Below are 18,280 nucleotides of genomic sequence, written 5' to 3' on the forward strand. Positions count from 1 at the left end.
ATTGTATGGAGCTTGTCTATTTCTGTTTGCAGGTTAACCTCATTCCCTTCAGTTCATTCCGTAGGAGAGTCCATCGCTTCATTCCGTTTTTCTTGTAAGGTCTCTCCTTAGGTGATACTATATTTATGCCTCCACATATTTATTTGATTGACCTGAGAAAGAAAATAATACCTACTCTCCAAACCTCCCTCTCTGTCCCTCAAAAGCACAGATTTGAGGGTAGCCACAATACAGCTCTTGCCCAGAACTTTCATCCATGCATCCATGCATTCATCAAACACGTAGAGCAGGTAGTATGCTCATTGTACGAAGATGACTTGGGAACATCCTGACACTGCTGAGAATTTCCAGTGTGCAAAAATCAGGGATATGGTTTGAGGGACTTAATAGGGAAGCACATGGAGTGTCCATCCTGTTGTTTCTGTTTCTAGTCCACAGTGTGGCCAATCCTGATTCATCCTGGGGTGACCTCAAGCACAGTAGGTGACCCTTACTTCTACGTAAAATATTTTAAAAGCTTGAACACAGCTTTGAAACTTAGGGAGGAAAAAATACCAACAATTCAGTACTTTAAAAACATGGAATAAAATGAAAAACTGCATTGATGTGGGCAGAAATACAGAGTGGTGCATATACAAGTGCCTTCTCGAGTTTGAATGTTGAAGAACATGCTCCCCATTGTGTTCTTTGTGGAAAGAATACCTCTCAGGCCTGCAGACCATATATATGTATATGTGTGTGTGTGTATATATATATATATATATGTGTGTATATATATATATATATATATATATATACAGGGCCTGGGGGAAAGCTTGGAAAAGACTTGCTCCTGGTATTCACTCCTGTAATTCCACAGTACACCACAGGAGGGGGACAGAGAGCACAAAACTGATCTGCTCTGGGCAGGTTGGGAGGGTGACCAGGGTTTCAACGTCTCCCTGGAGTGCCTTTGAAAAACATGCTGTCGAGTCGTTAGCCTAATTGTTTATGACTCTGAACAATTTCTTGGAACTTTCAGTAAGAACATGCATGAATCATAGCTAAAGTCCACCATTAATTTGCATCACATTGTGGACTTGCTGCCATAATCCTGGGTATGGTATCTCTCACAGCTCTCCCTGCCCCTCTGAGTCTCCGGAATAGGGTTTATCTGTTTATCTTTGAGGAAATATTGCCTATCGAGAGAGAGATAAATTTGCTTCTGAGTGTGAACTTAGTCCTTTAAAGTTAAATTTCCAAGTCCTTGAGTTAATGGCAAAGATCCACATACATCCTGTTGTTATTCATCGGAGAAAGCAAAGTTCAAAAGTGATTCTGAAATTACCCCTTAAAAATTTGCCTAATCAAAGCTCATATTACCATAGAAGAATCTCGCTCATTCTACAAAATGCACACCCCCTCACCCATTCAGTCTTGGTTTTACTTTTCTTCAGCTTGCATTTTCTGCCTCATTTAAGGAGCCCGTCTCGATGGCCCCTGCCAGACAGCATTCTCATCCTAGCTTCAGTTTTCCACTGATTGCCTGCACACCTGAACTGTCCTTTCCCCAGAGCAGTTTTCTCCTGATACTTTCAGGCCCACCCCTGAGCTCCCTAGTCCAGCAGCCCTTCCAGATGTGAGTCCTATGGGGGTCTTTTCCTTCCCCGATTCTTTTTGGTCTTCTGTGTAACACTGTGTATAAACTGTGCAAAAATGCTTTCATGTCTGTTACTACCATGTCCCCTCCATTGTGTGTTGATGGTGATGATGCATTGAACCCCACTGTACCTACGACAGTGCCAGACCTATTTTGTGGTTGGTGGATTCCTACGCTGGACAATTGGACCTTTTAAAAAAATAATTCTAGTGTTTCAGAAAATACATTAACAAGTTTGTTTTTCCTTGGATTGTCATTTTATCTGTGGATTCATCTCTTTTGTTTGACAGGTCAAAAAAATTCCAGTCATTTATTGAGAGCTGCTTGGTAAAAAATCACAGCCAGCGACCAGCGACAGAACAACTGATGAAGCATCCATTTATACGAGACCAACCTAATGAGCGACAGGTCCGCATTCAACTCAAGGACCACATTGATAGAACAAAGAAGAAGCGAGGAGAAAAAGGTGAGGCGCACATTTGTATTTCAGCAAGAGAAACAAAAGATGGAATGAATCCTGGTCTCTTGATGTATTCAGAGGTGACATGGGCATTTCGAATGGGCCTGCATTGTTCTTTAGCGTGAGGGGCCGTCTCTGAGATCACAGCCTCTGGGCGTCAAGGGGGTGACACTGCTGAAGCGGAATCTTTCATGAAAAAATAGAACTGCGAAAAACATTACCTCTCCCAGGCACTGAACAAAGTCATGTTGAGTGATACTATGAACTGCTTTTCTATGACAACTGATTTTCTTAATTCAAATGAATATTCATGTATAGAAGACTAAAAAGCTGCAGAAGACAGAAAACCTAAAGAAAAAATTCATCTAGTTGACATTCTTCTATACTGACAGCTTCAACATTTAAGTTTTTGTGCTCTGAGGCTCATTTCTAATTCAGTTATTTAGCAGTCAGAAAGAATCTTCTCATAGTTGCAGTGATAGGAAAGATCATTAGGTTGCCGGGTGTGCTATCTGGAACATCAGATTTTGAGCTGAAGGTCATTTAATGCACTTCTTTATTTTATAGATACAAAAATTCATCTCTTTATGACTCTCATACAGCACTGTCTTTTCACTGCATCATTGGAAAGCACATAAGTCCAAACTTGGGGTCCCGGGACTATGCCCTGGTTGTTGAATCAAGGCTTACAGTTCCTTAACTAGCATAGGAATTCTATGCTAATACTATATACATCAGGAAACAAGAAAGTGAGCTGCTAAAATGAGGCAGAAAATGCAAGCTGGAGAAAAGTCAAATGACAGATAGGTATGGAGGGAGTGTATTTTGTAGAAATGAGTAAGATTCTTATATAGTAAAGTGAATTTTGATTAGGCAAGTTTTTTAACTGGTAATTTCAGAATCACTTTTGAACTTCGTTTTCTGATTACTACCTCCAGTTAACTCATGAATCGGGGATAAAGTCCACCATTAATTTCTACCACGTTGTGGACTTGCTGCTATAATCGTTGGTATATTATCTCTCACAGCTCTCCCTTGCCCCGTGCATATCTGGCATAGGGTTTATCTTTGAGGAAATAGTACCTTTCTAAGGAGATAAGTTTGCTTTTGGAGATTAACATCCTGGCTGCATCCTGACCAAGGTGAAAATCCACATGGTCGGGAGCAGGTTTAAGGGGTGGCTGAGCGTTGGGTAGGGAGGCAGAAAAGGGTGGGGCTTAGGAAGGGAGAATGGGGAGGACAGCAGTGAGGACTTTCCAGGTAGAGAGCAGGACAGGGAGCAGGTGGGCAGATGACAGTGAGAGGCAGTGTGGGGCTGGGAAGGTGGGAATTAAGAGTGTGGTGGGAGTAGAGGGGACGACCAGAGATCGAGGATGGGAGGGAGGTACATGGTGACGTGCTTGTCCTCACTTCCTTCCCCTCCACCTCTCTCCGTTCTCTTCAGTTCAGAGGGAGCAGTGGAGGATGGTGTATAGCATAGGATGGGGTTGCTCTTCTTTTATTTGCATTTCCCTTCCTCTTTGCCTCTGCAGTTAATACCCATAGCCCAACTCAGTGTAAACGGGGCTTGGGGTCGGGCAGTGAGCAGTGTGGGAGACCAGACTGGCCTGGAGAGGTAACATCAGCAGAGAGCTAAGGCAGGAGGAGAAATCCTCAGAGAAGGTGAAGGTTCCGGGAAGTGTTCTTTCTGCAGCTAGCCTCAGGAACTCGCAGGGAAGTATGTGATCAGGTTAGATGCAGGAGCAGGAGGTTGTGAGGCTAAGCCAGAAAGGAGTCCCATCTCCAGGTGTCAGTGGGTGGACAGGGATAACATGCCAGTCAGACTCAAGGATCTGGGAGGCCAGCCCAAGCTAGAGGGACAAGACATGAGGAAAAAGGGATGGGTCAAGGTAAAAAACTAGGACACATTTTTCAACTGCTCTTTGTCCAAGATGGTCTTGGGCCACTCCATGAATTCAAAATTTTTCAGGAAATATTTTAGGGCAGTGTGTCAGGCATGCAAACTTTAGATGCCAACTTCTATAATAAGGATATTGTGTTCTACTGTGCATATATAGAGTAGTTTAAGTGCTCAGACTCTGTTTTCAGGTTCAAATTCAGTTATGTGAACTTCATCCAGTTTTTCTCATCTTCAAAATGGGATTGGGGGTACAATGATAACATCTATTGCCTGGCATTGTTGCAAAGATTAAATGAGATAATGCATGTAAAATGCTAATGCAATGTCTGGTACAAAAATGCACTCAGTAAATAATAGCTGTTCTTATTTAGGCCATTCTTTATAGACCTATAATTCTTCAGGATGACTCAAAGGTATTTTGTGAGAACTTGTAACCTTTTTCCCTCTGACCCATAAATAAGAGGGTAAAGCTGTCTGCCTCAGGTTGTTTTCACATTTTTTGGCACAAACTCTGGAATGTGACTCAGAACTCACCATGCCATGAAGATAGATCATTTTCAATGTGTTCATTCTTTGCAGAGTGGAAAAGTAAGATTCTTGGAAATAGGTATATTCAAGAGTTATGTGGTAATTTAAGGAATCTAATCCTGTTTGGGCTTAGGGCCACCAGAACCACACTTCTAGTCTCATTTTTGTCTGCTCCCCAAGGAAGGGTGTTGATCAAATGAGATCTCATTCCATTTGCTCAGTTTGAGCAAAGACTTAGTTTGCTTCCTTTAGTACTACTTATTACTCTCTTAGTAGTTCTCTCTATGACCAGTTTTGGTAGAATCAAGCAATTTTACTTTGCATTGCTTTATGATTTTTTAACCTTTTATTTTTTCCTTAAGATATGTTGACACATGCTAATTTAACCCAGTGATATAAAAGCAATCAAACCAAATTCTGGTGAAGTATTAAAATTGAGGAGCCTGACAAATGAAGGTTTTACTCTAGAGAGAAGTAATTGGAATAATTGTGTGCTTCTTTCCCTTGCTGTAATTTCCTTTATTAGATAAAATTTCTGCCTTAATTTGAACTCTCTATTCATCCATTTCAGGAAAGTTTGGAATATTAAACTTCCAGTGTGGAATATTAAAACACTTTATGTAGGTTTTTTTACATTTTGACGAAATAACGCTTCGAAAATAAGTAGCCTGAAAACTTCATACATATCTAAATGTATGAAGCTAATTTTTGATTTCAGAAAATTCATTTGAATTCATCACGCTTTCAGCTTTGTTGCATAATCTCTTTAATGTCTCAGTGGTGTGGAAGGCAAGGTGTGTTTATAAATCGGAGAGTTCTTACTGCGTGATTGCTGCCTCCTGGTGATAATATGACAGAATTGCAGTTTTAGTTCCTGTTTAGGGGTGTGCAAATGTCTCCAAGGTTGTCATTACTAACCCACAGCTAAGAAGAGATAACAATTGTGTGACACCCTCCCTTGCATAAAAGCTCTTCCAAGAGCTCCTCATTGCCTGCAGAAAAGTCTTCAGCGTGGCATATGTAAGAATCAATGAACCATTTCATCCTGCCCACCTTTCTCTCTCTATGTGGTTTTCTCACACCTACCTACTCACAGCTCATTGTTTCCTGAACATACCATGCACTGTAATACTGCCAGCCTTACCCATGTGGGTATGAGCCTTGGAATGCCCTTTTTCCTGCCACTGCCAGCTACCTGGCGAAGGGCCACTGACCTCCCAAGGCCCAGCTCATTTCCACCTCGAAGACTTCACTGTCCCCTCCTTCATGAAGACCAGTGGAACTAGCTGCTCCTTCCTCTGATATTTCACTATTCGTTTTATGTACTTCTATTTAGCGTATGATATGTTGGAAAGAGCAGTGGTTTAAAGTTGGAAAGTTTTCTGGGTTGAATTCTAAATTCAAATCCCAGATTGACTTTTTGTTATTGAGATGACATTGGTCAGAACACTTAGCCTCTTGTAATCTCAGTATCCTTGCTTGAAAAACAGCCATTATTTTAGAGGATTACTAAGCAAAATAAATGACAGAACATAGGTAAAACTATCCAGCATTAGTGACTGTCATGGGAGACACTCAATAAATATTTGTGTCTTTCCTTTCTTCGTAATCATGGAAGCTCTGATTATTGACTCATCTTGCTGATTAGATTCTGATCTCCTCCAAAGCAAAACTCAGTCTTATTCTTATATATGAACTTGCTTAACATTTTACTGAATTAAATGAATTACCCTAGTGTATCAATCAGAACATATTTTAACTATATATTTTTAGTAGCACCCATTGTCAAACATGGCTTTGTTGCATTTATCAAGATAATCTCTGGGCACTTTGTGAGTCCATGTAAGTCATAGTAAAATCTTACTTTAAAAATGATTAATACCATCAATAAGTTAACAATGGGCCAATGGGTTTGGTATGAGTTGCTTTATAATAAGGGTTAACACAAACAGAAAAGTTATTTTTCAGTTCCTTATCTTCTCTTCCATGTGAACGCTAGGCATTGAGGAGGTATCTCTAGAGTCAGCTGTGACAATCTTGAATGTGGTTAATTCCACCTACATAAATCCAGCTGGTGGGAACTATTGAATTGTGAGTCTGGAGGCCTGGAGTCTGTTCCAGCTCCGTGTTAACCACAGCTCTTTGAGCTTGATTTATTGATATATAAAAGGAGGGGGATCTGTGTTTTTGGTGTACTAACACTCTGGGAGTCTCTCTTCAGATGAGACAGAGTATGAATACAGCGGAAGTGAGGAAGAAGAAGAGGAGAATGACTCAGGAGAGCCCAGGTATGCGAACAAAAGCCAAGTCTAATTTTCACACTCTGAATTGTGCTTGTGTGGAATTTACTTTCCTTTTGATTTATAGCTTCGTTTTTAAGAATCCACCAGGGTGGTCTTATTTAATTTATGGCCCATGAATATACTCATTAATTTGGGAAAATTTCCCTAGGCAGACTCTCACGAAAATGTGGAAATCAGCATATTCTTTATCTTGTCCCCCAAGATTTATGGTCTCTATCCTAAGAGCTTGTTTCCTTGCATATGTGCATGTAGAATGGGTAGAAGGCAATTATCTGGGTAATGCAGGACTACAAGTACTTAAAATTGCAACTTTCTGGAGACCTAAGTGATATTTTTGGACTAGAGTTCTGCATTTCATTACTTCATACCTTTGAGAAGCCCATTCAGGCAGCCACTGTCCTTATGACGTGCCTTAGTATTTTTACCACCGCCTAATCTGGGAGGACATGATTTCCAGGAAATCAAAATTACATGCTACAAGTGAAGCCCAAATGGAAACTCGCATGCCATTCCTGTTGTCACATGCTCCACCCCAGAATCCAGTGGTGCTTTATTTTATTGTGATCCCTATACTTTGCATTTCACTTGACTTTGATTCTAACTTTCTTCTAGTCTGTGTTTATAAATAATTAAGACTGGTGGGCTCACACTGCCAGGATTTCTCTCTCGGGAGAGAATTCAGCTGGCAGCAGCTTGGTGAGTCAAGCGGAGAAGGCACACATACCATGGTGCCACACACTGTGAATGTTTAGTAAGACTCTGGGGAGAAAATGCACAAACAACAAGGTCACCAGGGTAGATGGGTCCCCACCCTCTAGGCATGCAAGGAGTGGACCCTAATGGGCCACCTTAGCCACCAGTGCTAGCTAGACACACTATGTGTTTTTTTGTTTTTTGTTTTCTGAGTTAAGTCAGACCTATTGAGCTGGATTCTTGCTAAGCTAATGTAAGAGGGTGGGACTGGGCTTAGAGGGCCATCCAGTTTTTCTCTCTTCATCTACCACAGGATTCCTCAAGGTCAAAGACCAAAGGAGAATCCTTTTGTTCCATAACATGTTGGGTGCCTCCAGTTTAGCTGAGTAGAGATGATGACTGAGTAGTGACATGGAAAATGAACATTCCTATAAGGCCAAGGACCAAACACCCTGCATTCGGAGGAGTTGTACACTGTTTTTCAAAGCTTACCCACATGACTGTGTCAGCCCTCTGACCACTCTCCGTAGAACTGAGAAACCCTGTCTTTGTAACACTTGCTACACTGCATGTTAGGAGTCACTGAGGGAGCCAGACTGGCTGTACCTTAACACTTCTATAAATGTAACAGGTCATTATGTCACGTCAAAGATTATGTTCCTGTTTTTATGGATGCATCTAATTAATCTTCATGAAATCCTGAAAAGAAGAAAAGGAGCATGGTTATCTCATTTCAGAAATGAGGTGACAGCTCAAGGGTGGTACCCAGGTCACACACAGAGTTGATGATTGAGTCACTAATACAGCTCGGTTCTGCTGACACTGATGCAACATTAGTTAACATTAATGGAGCATCCTCGAGTCATGTGAGGCTGGATTCCCAGGCCCAGCACCTCTGCACAGAGCAAGTGGCCTGTGTAGATAAAAGCACCGTCGTATGGGGTTTGTTTTAGAGTTTTGCCCAAAGGCTCTAAGTTTTAGAGGAGACTCATTGTAGACGCCAAGCATTGTCTATGGGCGTCACGAACAAAGCCTTTTTTATGTCATTTGATGGCAGTATTTCAGCATGCTAACCACTCTCTAAAACCGAACCTTGCTCCTCTTGTCGACTGCCGGCAGACTGCTCCTCTCCCGGCCTGCCTCACATCAGCTCTCACCAGCACTGCTCAGCTGCCGGGACGCACCCTGCAGGCCATCCCTTGCTCCCCACATCAGATCTGTCAACAGGCTTCACTAACTCCATTCCCGCCGTGCCTCTTCCAGTCTCCACCCCCTGCTCCCGTCCTGGGTGGTGTGTCTACCCCAGAGCTGCTGCAGCAGTACTCATACCCAGACCTGCTCATATTTACTCCTCTGCTCAAAACCCTCCTGTGCGTGGCCTTCACGGCCCACAGGCTGTGCCCGGTCTGCTCTGTCTCTCGGACCTCTTGAACCACTCTCGCTCTCGTTCACTCTGCTCTGGGAAGACAGGCCGCTGTTCAGTGCCTCAAAGAGGCCACACCTGTTCACACCACAGGCCTCTCAAGTTGCTTTTCCTTCTGCCTGGAACATTCCTTCCTCCTCCATCGACTGCCACCTTCCCATAGGGGCTTTCCCGACCACCGTGTCTAGAGTCCTGATGCTCCCTGCCTGTGTCGCTCCTAAACTGTTGCCCTTTCTTGTCTTCTACAGAACCTATTTATACCTGAAATTACACTGTCTGTAATTATTTGTCTGTCTTTCCCACAAGAAGATAACTCTAGGGAGTTTGTTTATCTGGTGACTGCTCTATCCCTAGAGCTGATCGCAGTGCCTGCGAGGGAGCAGGTATTAAGTAAATATGTGTTTAATGGATTTATTTCTTATTTATTTCTGGAAACTTCCAGAAAGATTAAAAGGGCTAGGTTTGAACAAACGAATAGAAGCCATTTCTCACTTTCCTGTTAGGCTGCTGTGCAGAACCAAGGAGTTTGGAACTGAGTTGCTCACCTGCAGTTAGGTGCAGGTAGGGCAGCCCTACACCGCCGGCAAAGTGGGCACGTCTCCTCGTTCCCTCTGTCACATGCGAGCGCACACACACACACACACACACACACACGTAAAACCACCATTGTACAGATGAGGAAACTGTTGCTTAAACAGAGTCTGAGAAGCAATGAGCTGGGTTGAAGTCCCCGCTGTTCCCAGTGGCCAGAACCAAGCCCGTTGGGTGTGGTGCAGTGAGACAAGCGCTGACTTGGGCTTAGCAGACTGGGGTCAGGTCCTGGCGCTGTGTCAACCTTGACTCAAGCATTTCTCCTCCCCGGCTCATCACGTCTTCAGAGGAGCAGCCTGACCCTTGCCTCGGCAGGTGAGGGCGATCTGTGCTCTCCTGCGTAGGTTCCCTCATCATCCACCGTTGTTCATTTTTATTTGTTTGCCTTTCTTAAATGTGCAAATAAGCTGGTCTGGAGCTCAGGGCTTGCACAGTCGCTAAAGTCTTTGGAAACTAATCTTTGCCATGGCACAGGGTGAGGGGCGGTCCTGGAGGAGGTGACGACTCTGAGGATGTGACCCCCTCTAGGGATGGAGACAGCGTATGTGTGCAGGGGTGCTGCTGAAAGGGAGACTGAACTCTAGTCTCTCATTCCGGCTCTGTGTCTTTGAGGGCAAGTGATTTAATTCGCAGAGGAGCTGAAAGCTTGTGCTCGTCCTCCCCGTGTGTGGGTGAGTTATTTGCCCACAGTCCTCCCCCAGGACCCACGGTAGCCACGGCCCCTGCCCCACGTGGGGTCCTGATCTCTCTCTCCTGCCCACAGCTCCATTCTGAACCTGCCGGGGGAGTCGACGCTGCGGCGGGACTTCCTGAGGCTCCAGCTGGCCAACAAGGAGCGTTCTGAGGCCCTGCGGCGGCAGCAGCTGGAGCAGCAGCAGCGGGAGAACGAGGAACACAAGCGGCAGCTGTTGGCTGAGCGCCAGAAGCGCATCGAGGAGCAGAAGGAGCAGCGGCGGCGGCTGGAGGAGGTGAGGACCCACTCAGCCACCCCTGCACCCGAGCCCCTGAGTGGGGCTCACCGCTTGAGGTTGGGGGCCGCAGCCTGCTCGGAGCACACGGAGCTTGACTGCCGAGGATGAGGCCGGAATGCAGGAAGCTTCCCTTGCGTTGGTGGTGGTGTGGTCACCGCAGGGGAGCAGGAGAGAACCTCCGTGCCTTCCGGCGTCACCACACACCACCTTCTCAGTGAGGCCTTCCTCCGCACCTCACTTACACTCTCAGTCCTCCTTCTAGCGTGTCCTACTGCCTTTCCTTGCTTTGCTACTTTCACCCTCTTCAGACATACTCTGTCTGTACTTTCATATGTCTGCATCTCCCTGCTAGAATGTAAGCTCCTTGAGGACAGTGGATTTTCTTTCTTTTAATCCCTGATGTTTCTCTAGTGCCTAGAACAGTGTCTAGTGCATATAGTAAGTGCCTCATAAATATTTGTACAATGCGCAAACTAATATATGAATGAATGAGTCAGTGATTGAGAGGTGAAATACAGGTGTTAACTAGAACACAAGGAATAGGCAGATAAGTGGAATGCCAAGTATGGAAACGCAGGGCCTGCCTATTCATACGCCAAGCGTTTTATAAGTCCTTCCCCTCATATCCCTTAGGACCCAGGGCCTGTCCTGCAGCTTGTGGATAAGACCTACCTTGAGCAACAGACACGCTGTCATCTGTGTGGGAAACAATACTGCCAGCCACAGTTTCCTGCGTGGCTTGTCATGGGCGAGGCTCTCACCCTTGTGGTATTACAGGCATTTGTTAAAGCCTCCTTCCCAGAACACTGCCTGTGTCTCTGAGGCTCCTTCCTCTGCCAGTTGCATCAAAGCTTCTAGACAATTAGGAAACCTAGAGCGCATAGCTATCGGGGAAGTTGGGCGGCAGATGAAAGGTTCACTAACTGCACAATAATGGGGTAGTAGTTTTACGGGTCTTCAAATACCAGCTAGCTCCTCATTAACGCACTTAGAGCGATTCACTCGCTTTGTCAGGTGGCCACTGCAGAGTTAGAAGGTGGTGAATTGCAGACATCAGGAGCAGATTGCTTTTTAAATGGTACATCAAGGTCCAGCCTTCCTGGTTTAAATCAGTGAGGGCCTCAGTTCCAGTGTGCAGTAAATCCCATCAGCCTCATTATGTCCCTGGAATATTAGTTTCAGACCAGCAACAATAATGCCCAACAGTTGCAATAATGGAGTGATTTCTGTGTGCCAAGTACCAGGCAGGATGTTTTGCTTATATCAGTATCTCATCTACTATTATTACCACTTTGCAGATATGCATTATCTCTCATCCAAAGTGCATATAATCCCCGTTTCACAAAGAGGAAACTGAGGTTCAGGGAGGGGAAGTAGTTAGTCCTGTGTTGCAGAGTACTCTGTTCCGCACTTTACTTGAACTGTCTCATTTAGTCCTCACAGTAATCTCCAGTCTAAAGCTAATGTGCAGCTGAGTCTTAGAGAGGTTAATAACTTGCTGAAGGTCACACAGCTTGAGAAAAAAACAGGTGTCAAATCCAGGGGATTGGCCTGCAGAGCCTAAGCACGAAGTCACTGCAGGTCCTGCCTCTCCGCTGATAAGCCATAGTCAACATGCTTTTCCTTACTCTTCACCTGGCCTCTGCTTCCGTGGTCTTTCCTTCTGAACATTTAAGGGTTTCTGAACAAGGGCAAAGAATCTGTGCCCAACGGGTGCTTTGAGCTGGGTTCTGTCCCTTGTGCTCCCAGTCAGAGCTCCTGCCAAGGCCAGTTTTGCCTTTCTTCCCCTGTGGCATTTACTGGAGCCCCTACCATGGATGCAAGTCAGGGTTCAGCTCACTGTGGCACGTGCATCCGCAGAGACACCTCCTGCAGGTCCTGGCTCGCAGAGCAGACGCCGGCATGCATGCCGACACAAGCCCTTTGCTCTGTGTCCCAGGGGCATGAGCCCTAGCTTCTCACCAGAAGCAGGAACACGAGTGACCACAGGGCATCAATAGATCGTACTTGCTTTACCTTTTGATCCTTTATTTTACCATATAGCTCAATAGAGAAGAACAAGGAATACGAAATAGACAGCAGTAAATTCTGAACCCGTAAGTAATGACATTCTCTGCCACCAGGAAGTCCTCCCCTGGGTCCTGCTTCTGCTGGATCCCAAGCCTTGCCACTGCCCTGGCCCTTGGTGACCATTTGTGCTTCTGGTACCCTGAGTAGGAACTTGGACTACCTTGTCACATAGAAACCATTTTAAGCCCATAGTTCAGCTTGAGAATTTAGCTTCTTTGCGGGTCAGATGGGCTTTTGTAGCATCCTGGGAAACACATTCCCCTTCTCTACAAAAGGCCACTCAGCCGCCCCTTTGGTAACACAGGACTATGTGGGATGCAGCCGTTGTGTTTGGTGATCTCAGATGTCACCTCCCACCAGAGGGTGTCTGAGGAAGCCCTGCATGTCCTTTGCTATTTATGGGTAGCCATGTGCATTTGGCTAAGCTCTAAATCAGTGTCTGTATATTCTTAGAAGGATTTTGAATATATGCTGAATGTAGTCATTTATCAGCTTTACGAAAAGGACATGGCTTCAGGCCAGTTAAATGGTAGGGACAAAACTCTTGGCTTTTGACCAGTGATAAAGTACAGTTTATAGCTCAGTTCCAGGAACTTGATTAAACCCAGCTAAGGTGAATGAGTCCATCAGTAGTGAGAAAAAGTACAAAGAGGACCTCTTCTGTTTTTACTCAGTTCCATAAAAATTTCTATTACTCAGCATAAACAAAACACAGCGTGTTTTATTCTGTATCACAGAGTTAGGAGCCAAGAAGAGGGACCTTGAGGTGTTGAACCTCCTACTCTGGTAATCGCAGACTCATCCTGAGCAGATTGGTGGTGATGTTTGATTCTACTCAAGAGGTTTGAAATGATGGTAGTGATTTATGTATTTGTTTCAGCTTTCTGAGGGCATTCTATACCTTCAAGGGTTGTGGGGTCTCTTTAAGTTACAGGAGTGGATCACATTGACCCCACGACTGCAGCCCCCTCCCTAGGAGTAAGTTTTATTCTTTGAAGAATTGGGTTAAGTTTTTTAAGCCACCAAGGTCTCATTAAGTGCCTTTCAAGGCCAAGATAACATTGTCCATTCATAAAAAGAACCAGTTCTAGCTAAAAAATAGACTGCTTTGGTTTCATCACTTGAAATTTGTTTTTTTAAGAATTACTGCCTGTATCTTATTGGCCAGTAGTAGTGGAGCATGAATGTACAAATAAAGGCCTGGCAGTCTAAAAATGTGAATTCCCCATGAGCCTCTAACTTTTCATTGTGAATGACTGGGGCTTTCAAGGACATTGGGCTCAATTGTTTTCAAAAGTGTGAGGAAGAATTAAAACCTTTTCCCCCTGGGTGTAGGCGTTCATTCAGCAAATATGTAGTGAATGCTCTGCCGTGTGGGCACATTGCTGGGCACTAGAAATAGTGTCCCCTCGTGATGACTAGATCTGCGTGGGAAACAGGCGTTAGGCAAATAGTCAGCCAAGCCATCATTTATTGTCGTTGCCGTGACGGCTGTGGTGAGGAGCGGTGAGCCGAGAGAGCAGCCACAGAGGCACGAACCCCGCCTGGCCGGGGACCAATGGGCCAGAGCCTAGCTGGGAGCACGCGGCGCACACAGAGGGGCTCGGCAGGGAAGCCAAAGCGCCATCGTGCGGGACTTTGTAGACCAAATTGATGACTTCTGAATTTTATTCTGATAAGAATCGGAAGCCACTGATGTGTTTTAACCAAGGGAATACAATCAGAGCTGCCTTGTTAAGATGAAACTTTGCTGCAAGGAAAGTGATTAGGAGGAAGCAGGAGTGGAGGGGAAGATAGGATTGTCTCCAGGGGTGACGCTTTGGGTGGATGGTGGCAGATGGAGATTGAGAAAAGTGGACACACTTGAGAGAGCTGGAGCCTGGAACATACAGGGCGTGGGAGTCGCTGAGATGGCGGAGATGAGGGGCGCGGGCAGCCACTCACGGTAGGTTCCCCAGTGTCACACTAGTGCACGCGTGTGGAGGGAGGAGATCAGTTCAGAATGTCATGAGATTAAGATGCATGTGAGGCGGCCAGTGGTGCTGCCAGGGATGCAGCTGGGCTGTGCAGATGCAGCCACGGAAGAGGTGTCGCAGGTGGGAAAATGGGAATCATTGGTTTACGGTAATGGAAATGTACGTTGAGAAGAAAAGAGAATCTTGAGCTCTGTGAAGTCAGAATAGAGGAGGAAAAGAGACAGCAAAGAAAATGGATAAGGAAGTAGAAAGAGCACCAGGAGAGTCTGATGCTGTGGAAGTGAAAAAAATGTAGTATCCAAGCACAAGAATGGAGTTAAAGGGGCCAGCTGTGCAGAATGCCCACAAAGGCCAAGAAGATAACAGCATCCTTTGGTTTCAGTGACAAAGAAGATACTTAAATGTAGTTCTCTAGAAATGCCTGCATTTCCTTTCTGGGGGAAAGTCAGAAGAAACCGGAGGCCCCACCATGTACCACCTGCAGTTCTCTTCCATCTCCCCACACCCTGCTCCTCAGCCCTGCAGGGAGGCTTGTTCCCACCACTGACGTCGTTCTGAGGATTAACCAGGAAAATGGATATGAAAGCACTTTGTCAACAGCCAAGAGCTGGACAGATCTCACTTTTGAAGGACTTGTCAAATTCAGCTTAAATATTTCTGGTGAGGCACACCTCATGCTTCTGCTTAGAGAACTTTCATAGTTAAATGCTCACCCGTTTGTGGTCGGCTTTCGCTGACAATCGCTATTAGCATTGACACTTCACTTAGGGTGAGCAGGCCAGTCTCGCAGAAGCTGTGGTAGCTGGAGCCCAAGCCCAGAGAAGCCACTGGTGTGCAAGGTTGTTCTTCCGAACCTCAGTAGTTTCTCCCAGATACTCTTAGACACCACCCCTACCAAAAAAGTGGTGGTGGAGGGAGCTGCCTATTTCCTGAAGAGTCACAGTGCAAAACAACATACTGAAGCTCTGAAAAGTCCTTTAACAACAGAGCATTTGGTAAAATTCTGTTGAGAGGGAAGTAGTAGCATCGATTCTAGACGCTAAGATTGCTAAGGTTCAACTCCCACCTTTCTTCCTTATTAGCTGTATAACCCTGAGTAAGTTCTTTAACTTTCCAGTGCCTCAGTTTCTCCATTTGTAAAACCACAAATAGCAATAGCATTTACTTCGTGGGGCTGTTGTGAAGATTAAATTGAGTTAATTCAGAAAGCCCTAGAACACTACCAACACATAGAGAGCACTCAGTAAATACTAGTTGTCATTGTTATCAGTGTAGGTAACTTTGACTAAAGTCAGAGGAATAATTTTTGAAACTTTAAACTCCTTTATGTGCTGCCATAAAGCCTTACTGGGTTTATGAAAATAAATGTACCAAAAGGTAAGCTTCTTTTCATACTTTGGGAAGAATATTTGTTATAATACTAGGAGAAATTCAGTTACATCGTTAAGAGTAAAAAGTATCTAACAGTTTTTAAATGGCCAGCTTGTGGGTTAGTGTAGAGGTAAAGTACAGTGGCTTTGCAGGGCCAGGAGGCCAAAGGGTTAATCCTAGCTATGTGGCCTCAGGAAAATTACTTAACCTCTCTGAACCTCAGTTTCCTTACATGCACATTCAGTATAATAACATTTACTTTGTAGGATTGTTGTGAGAAATAAATTAAACCATATACACAGAAGGTTTAGCACAATGCCTGACACAAAAATGGATTGATAATGTTGGGTGAATATTTTATTGTTATTTTGGAACTGATGATTTCAAAGTGCTGTATTGTTAATTTTTTTATTTTCATGGCTCTTTATATAGACAGCATTTCCCCATTCCCAGTCTTCCTAAATTCTCTAATGTACCTTCCCTGTTTACTGTAAAACCTGGACTTTTCCATCCCCTTTAAAGAGGGCTTTGTTCCGAGGGCACCCCTTCCATCGTGTCTTGCTGGGCTGTCTGTCTGCTGTTGACTGAGCCAGCAGTCCCACCTTGCCAGCACAAGAGACAGCCCATTCTTCGTCCTTGTGGGGGCCTCCCTTACTGGGGTCAACTGCCACCTTGGAAAATCTCTCTTCCCAGTCAAGCCTAAAGAACCTTCCCCTGGAGAAACTCTGCCTGTTACTGGATTATCTCATCAGCATTTCATGCTGTCATTTCCAACACTGTGTAGTGATGATCCCATCATTGCCACCAAGTGGCTGCATAAAGTCTCATCTGCTACCAGTATCTAAAGAAAACCCAGAAGAAGGTAGGGAATTGTGTGCCGTCTGAATAGTAAGCTTCTGGGCCTCAGGGACATAGCACCTTAGGAGTGACCCTTTCACCAAAAAGATAGAAATAAGGCGATCCGGTAAGAGGCCACCTGGGTTTGAATCCCAGCTCTGCCACTTACTGCCTTTGTGACCTTGGGTAAGACGTGACTTCTCTATGGCTCAGTTTGCCCATTTGTTACGTGGGATAGTAATACATACAAGGCACTTAGAACAGTACCTGGCGCTCAGTAAACACCTGAATAAGTTCAAGAACAGTGTTGCACGTGAAGGGAAAAAGATCTTTGTTTCTCATTACCTGCTTTGTGCTTGCTGCCGTGCATCATCTCCTTCCAGGGCGAGGGCTCACGGTTGAATGCAGCTTGAGTAAGTGCAGTGGGCGTAAGCAAGAGACAGAGAAATCAGCGTGGGTTTTTGCCGGTGTGGCTTTCCCACCCACTGGGCCGTACTCCCAGGCCCTGAGCCGGAAGAAAGCACCGTGAGCAAGAATAACCCCCATTTCAGGTCCCGGAGCGTTGTTCATTGGCACTGCTGAGAAGCAGGCCTTAGTTTCCTTGATCGCTACCTGTAGGTATCCTCGTGTGTCCTGAGAGCAGTGCCTGGCTGGTGGGAGGCAGAGCAGCTCTTTATTCCTCGATGTCGTTAGCGTCAGTACAAAGATTGAATGCTTTCTAGCTGAGCTTTTGCTCTGTTATTTCAATAACTGAGCAGAAATTATGAAACAGCTGGGAACCAGGCTGGAAAACTGCATGCTCGTTGTCTGGGACTGGGCTCACCCGTGGGCTTCTGATAATGGTCGCTAATTGCATGCGCTATAAATCACGCTTGTGTTTTAGGAGGGCGTGTGGTGTGCATGGGAAGAAGGAACCCTGCTTCTCAGTGGATCCCCCAAGGGCTCCTTGTTCTAACTTACCTGTCTGCTTTGTCACCTGGATCCCATGGTGGGAGGGGTTTCCTGCCCAGGTGAGAAAGTTTTGCTGAAATTGCTATAACGCAGTTTAAAATGCTACTGAAATTTGAAATCCTTCCTGGACTTTTAAGGAAGAGGGAGGATGTGCTAACATTTTGTACTTACAGCATTTCACACTGACGAAAGCCCAGAGTTAGGCATTGTAGCTCCTTGATGTATCTAGAGTACCTGCAGGGATGGTCAGGTGGTTTTCTAGTGCCAGCCCAGAAGGGACATCACACAGACCTGCCTTCTGTTGTCCATAGTCTTCGCAGAACCTACTTTATTACATCTAGTCTATGTTTCTTGTGTTTCACAGTTTTCTTAGTTATTCCTAACCATAGAACTATGACAGCAAAGTAGTTCACAGAAGGTATTATTTCACATAACATTTAAGTTGAATTGTTTTTATTTCAGTTCTTGTTTTCTTCAGTAAGCTTTTGTATGGAATTATAGAGACTGGGGAATATGAGGGACCTCAAAAGTGGTCTCATCCAGTTCTCTCAAAGCAAGAATCCCCTG

At 44.9% G+C, this 18,280-nt stretch overlaps 1 protein-coding gene across 8 annotated transcripts in view; it reads left to right on the top strand.

The window, feature by feature from the left end:
- Positions 1-18,280, top strand: part of TNIK (TRAF2 and NCK interacting kinase) — a 365,195-nt gene that overhangs the window by 264,564 nt on the left and 82,351 nt on the right. For all 8 annotated transcript variants that reach the window (XM_069475279.1, XM_069475280.1, XM_069475283.1 and 5 more), the window contains exons 10-12: positions 1,930-2,105; positions 6,749-6,815; positions 10,301-10,505. In XM_069475279.1, the coding sequence (XP_069331380.1) occupies positions 1,930-2,105; positions 6,749-6,815; positions 10,301-10,505 (448 nt within the window). The remainder of the gene's footprint in view (positions 1-1,929; positions 2,106-6,748; positions 6,816-10,300; positions 10,506-18,280) is intronic.

This window comes from Eulemur rufifrons, chromosome 7 (assembly GCF_041146395.1).
Source record: "Eulemur rufifrons isolate Redbay chromosome 7, OSU_ERuf_1, whole genome shotgun sequence".
NCBI classification, from domain to species: domain Eukaryota; kingdom Metazoa; phylum Chordata; class Mammalia; order Primates; family Lemuridae; genus Eulemur; species Eulemur rufifrons.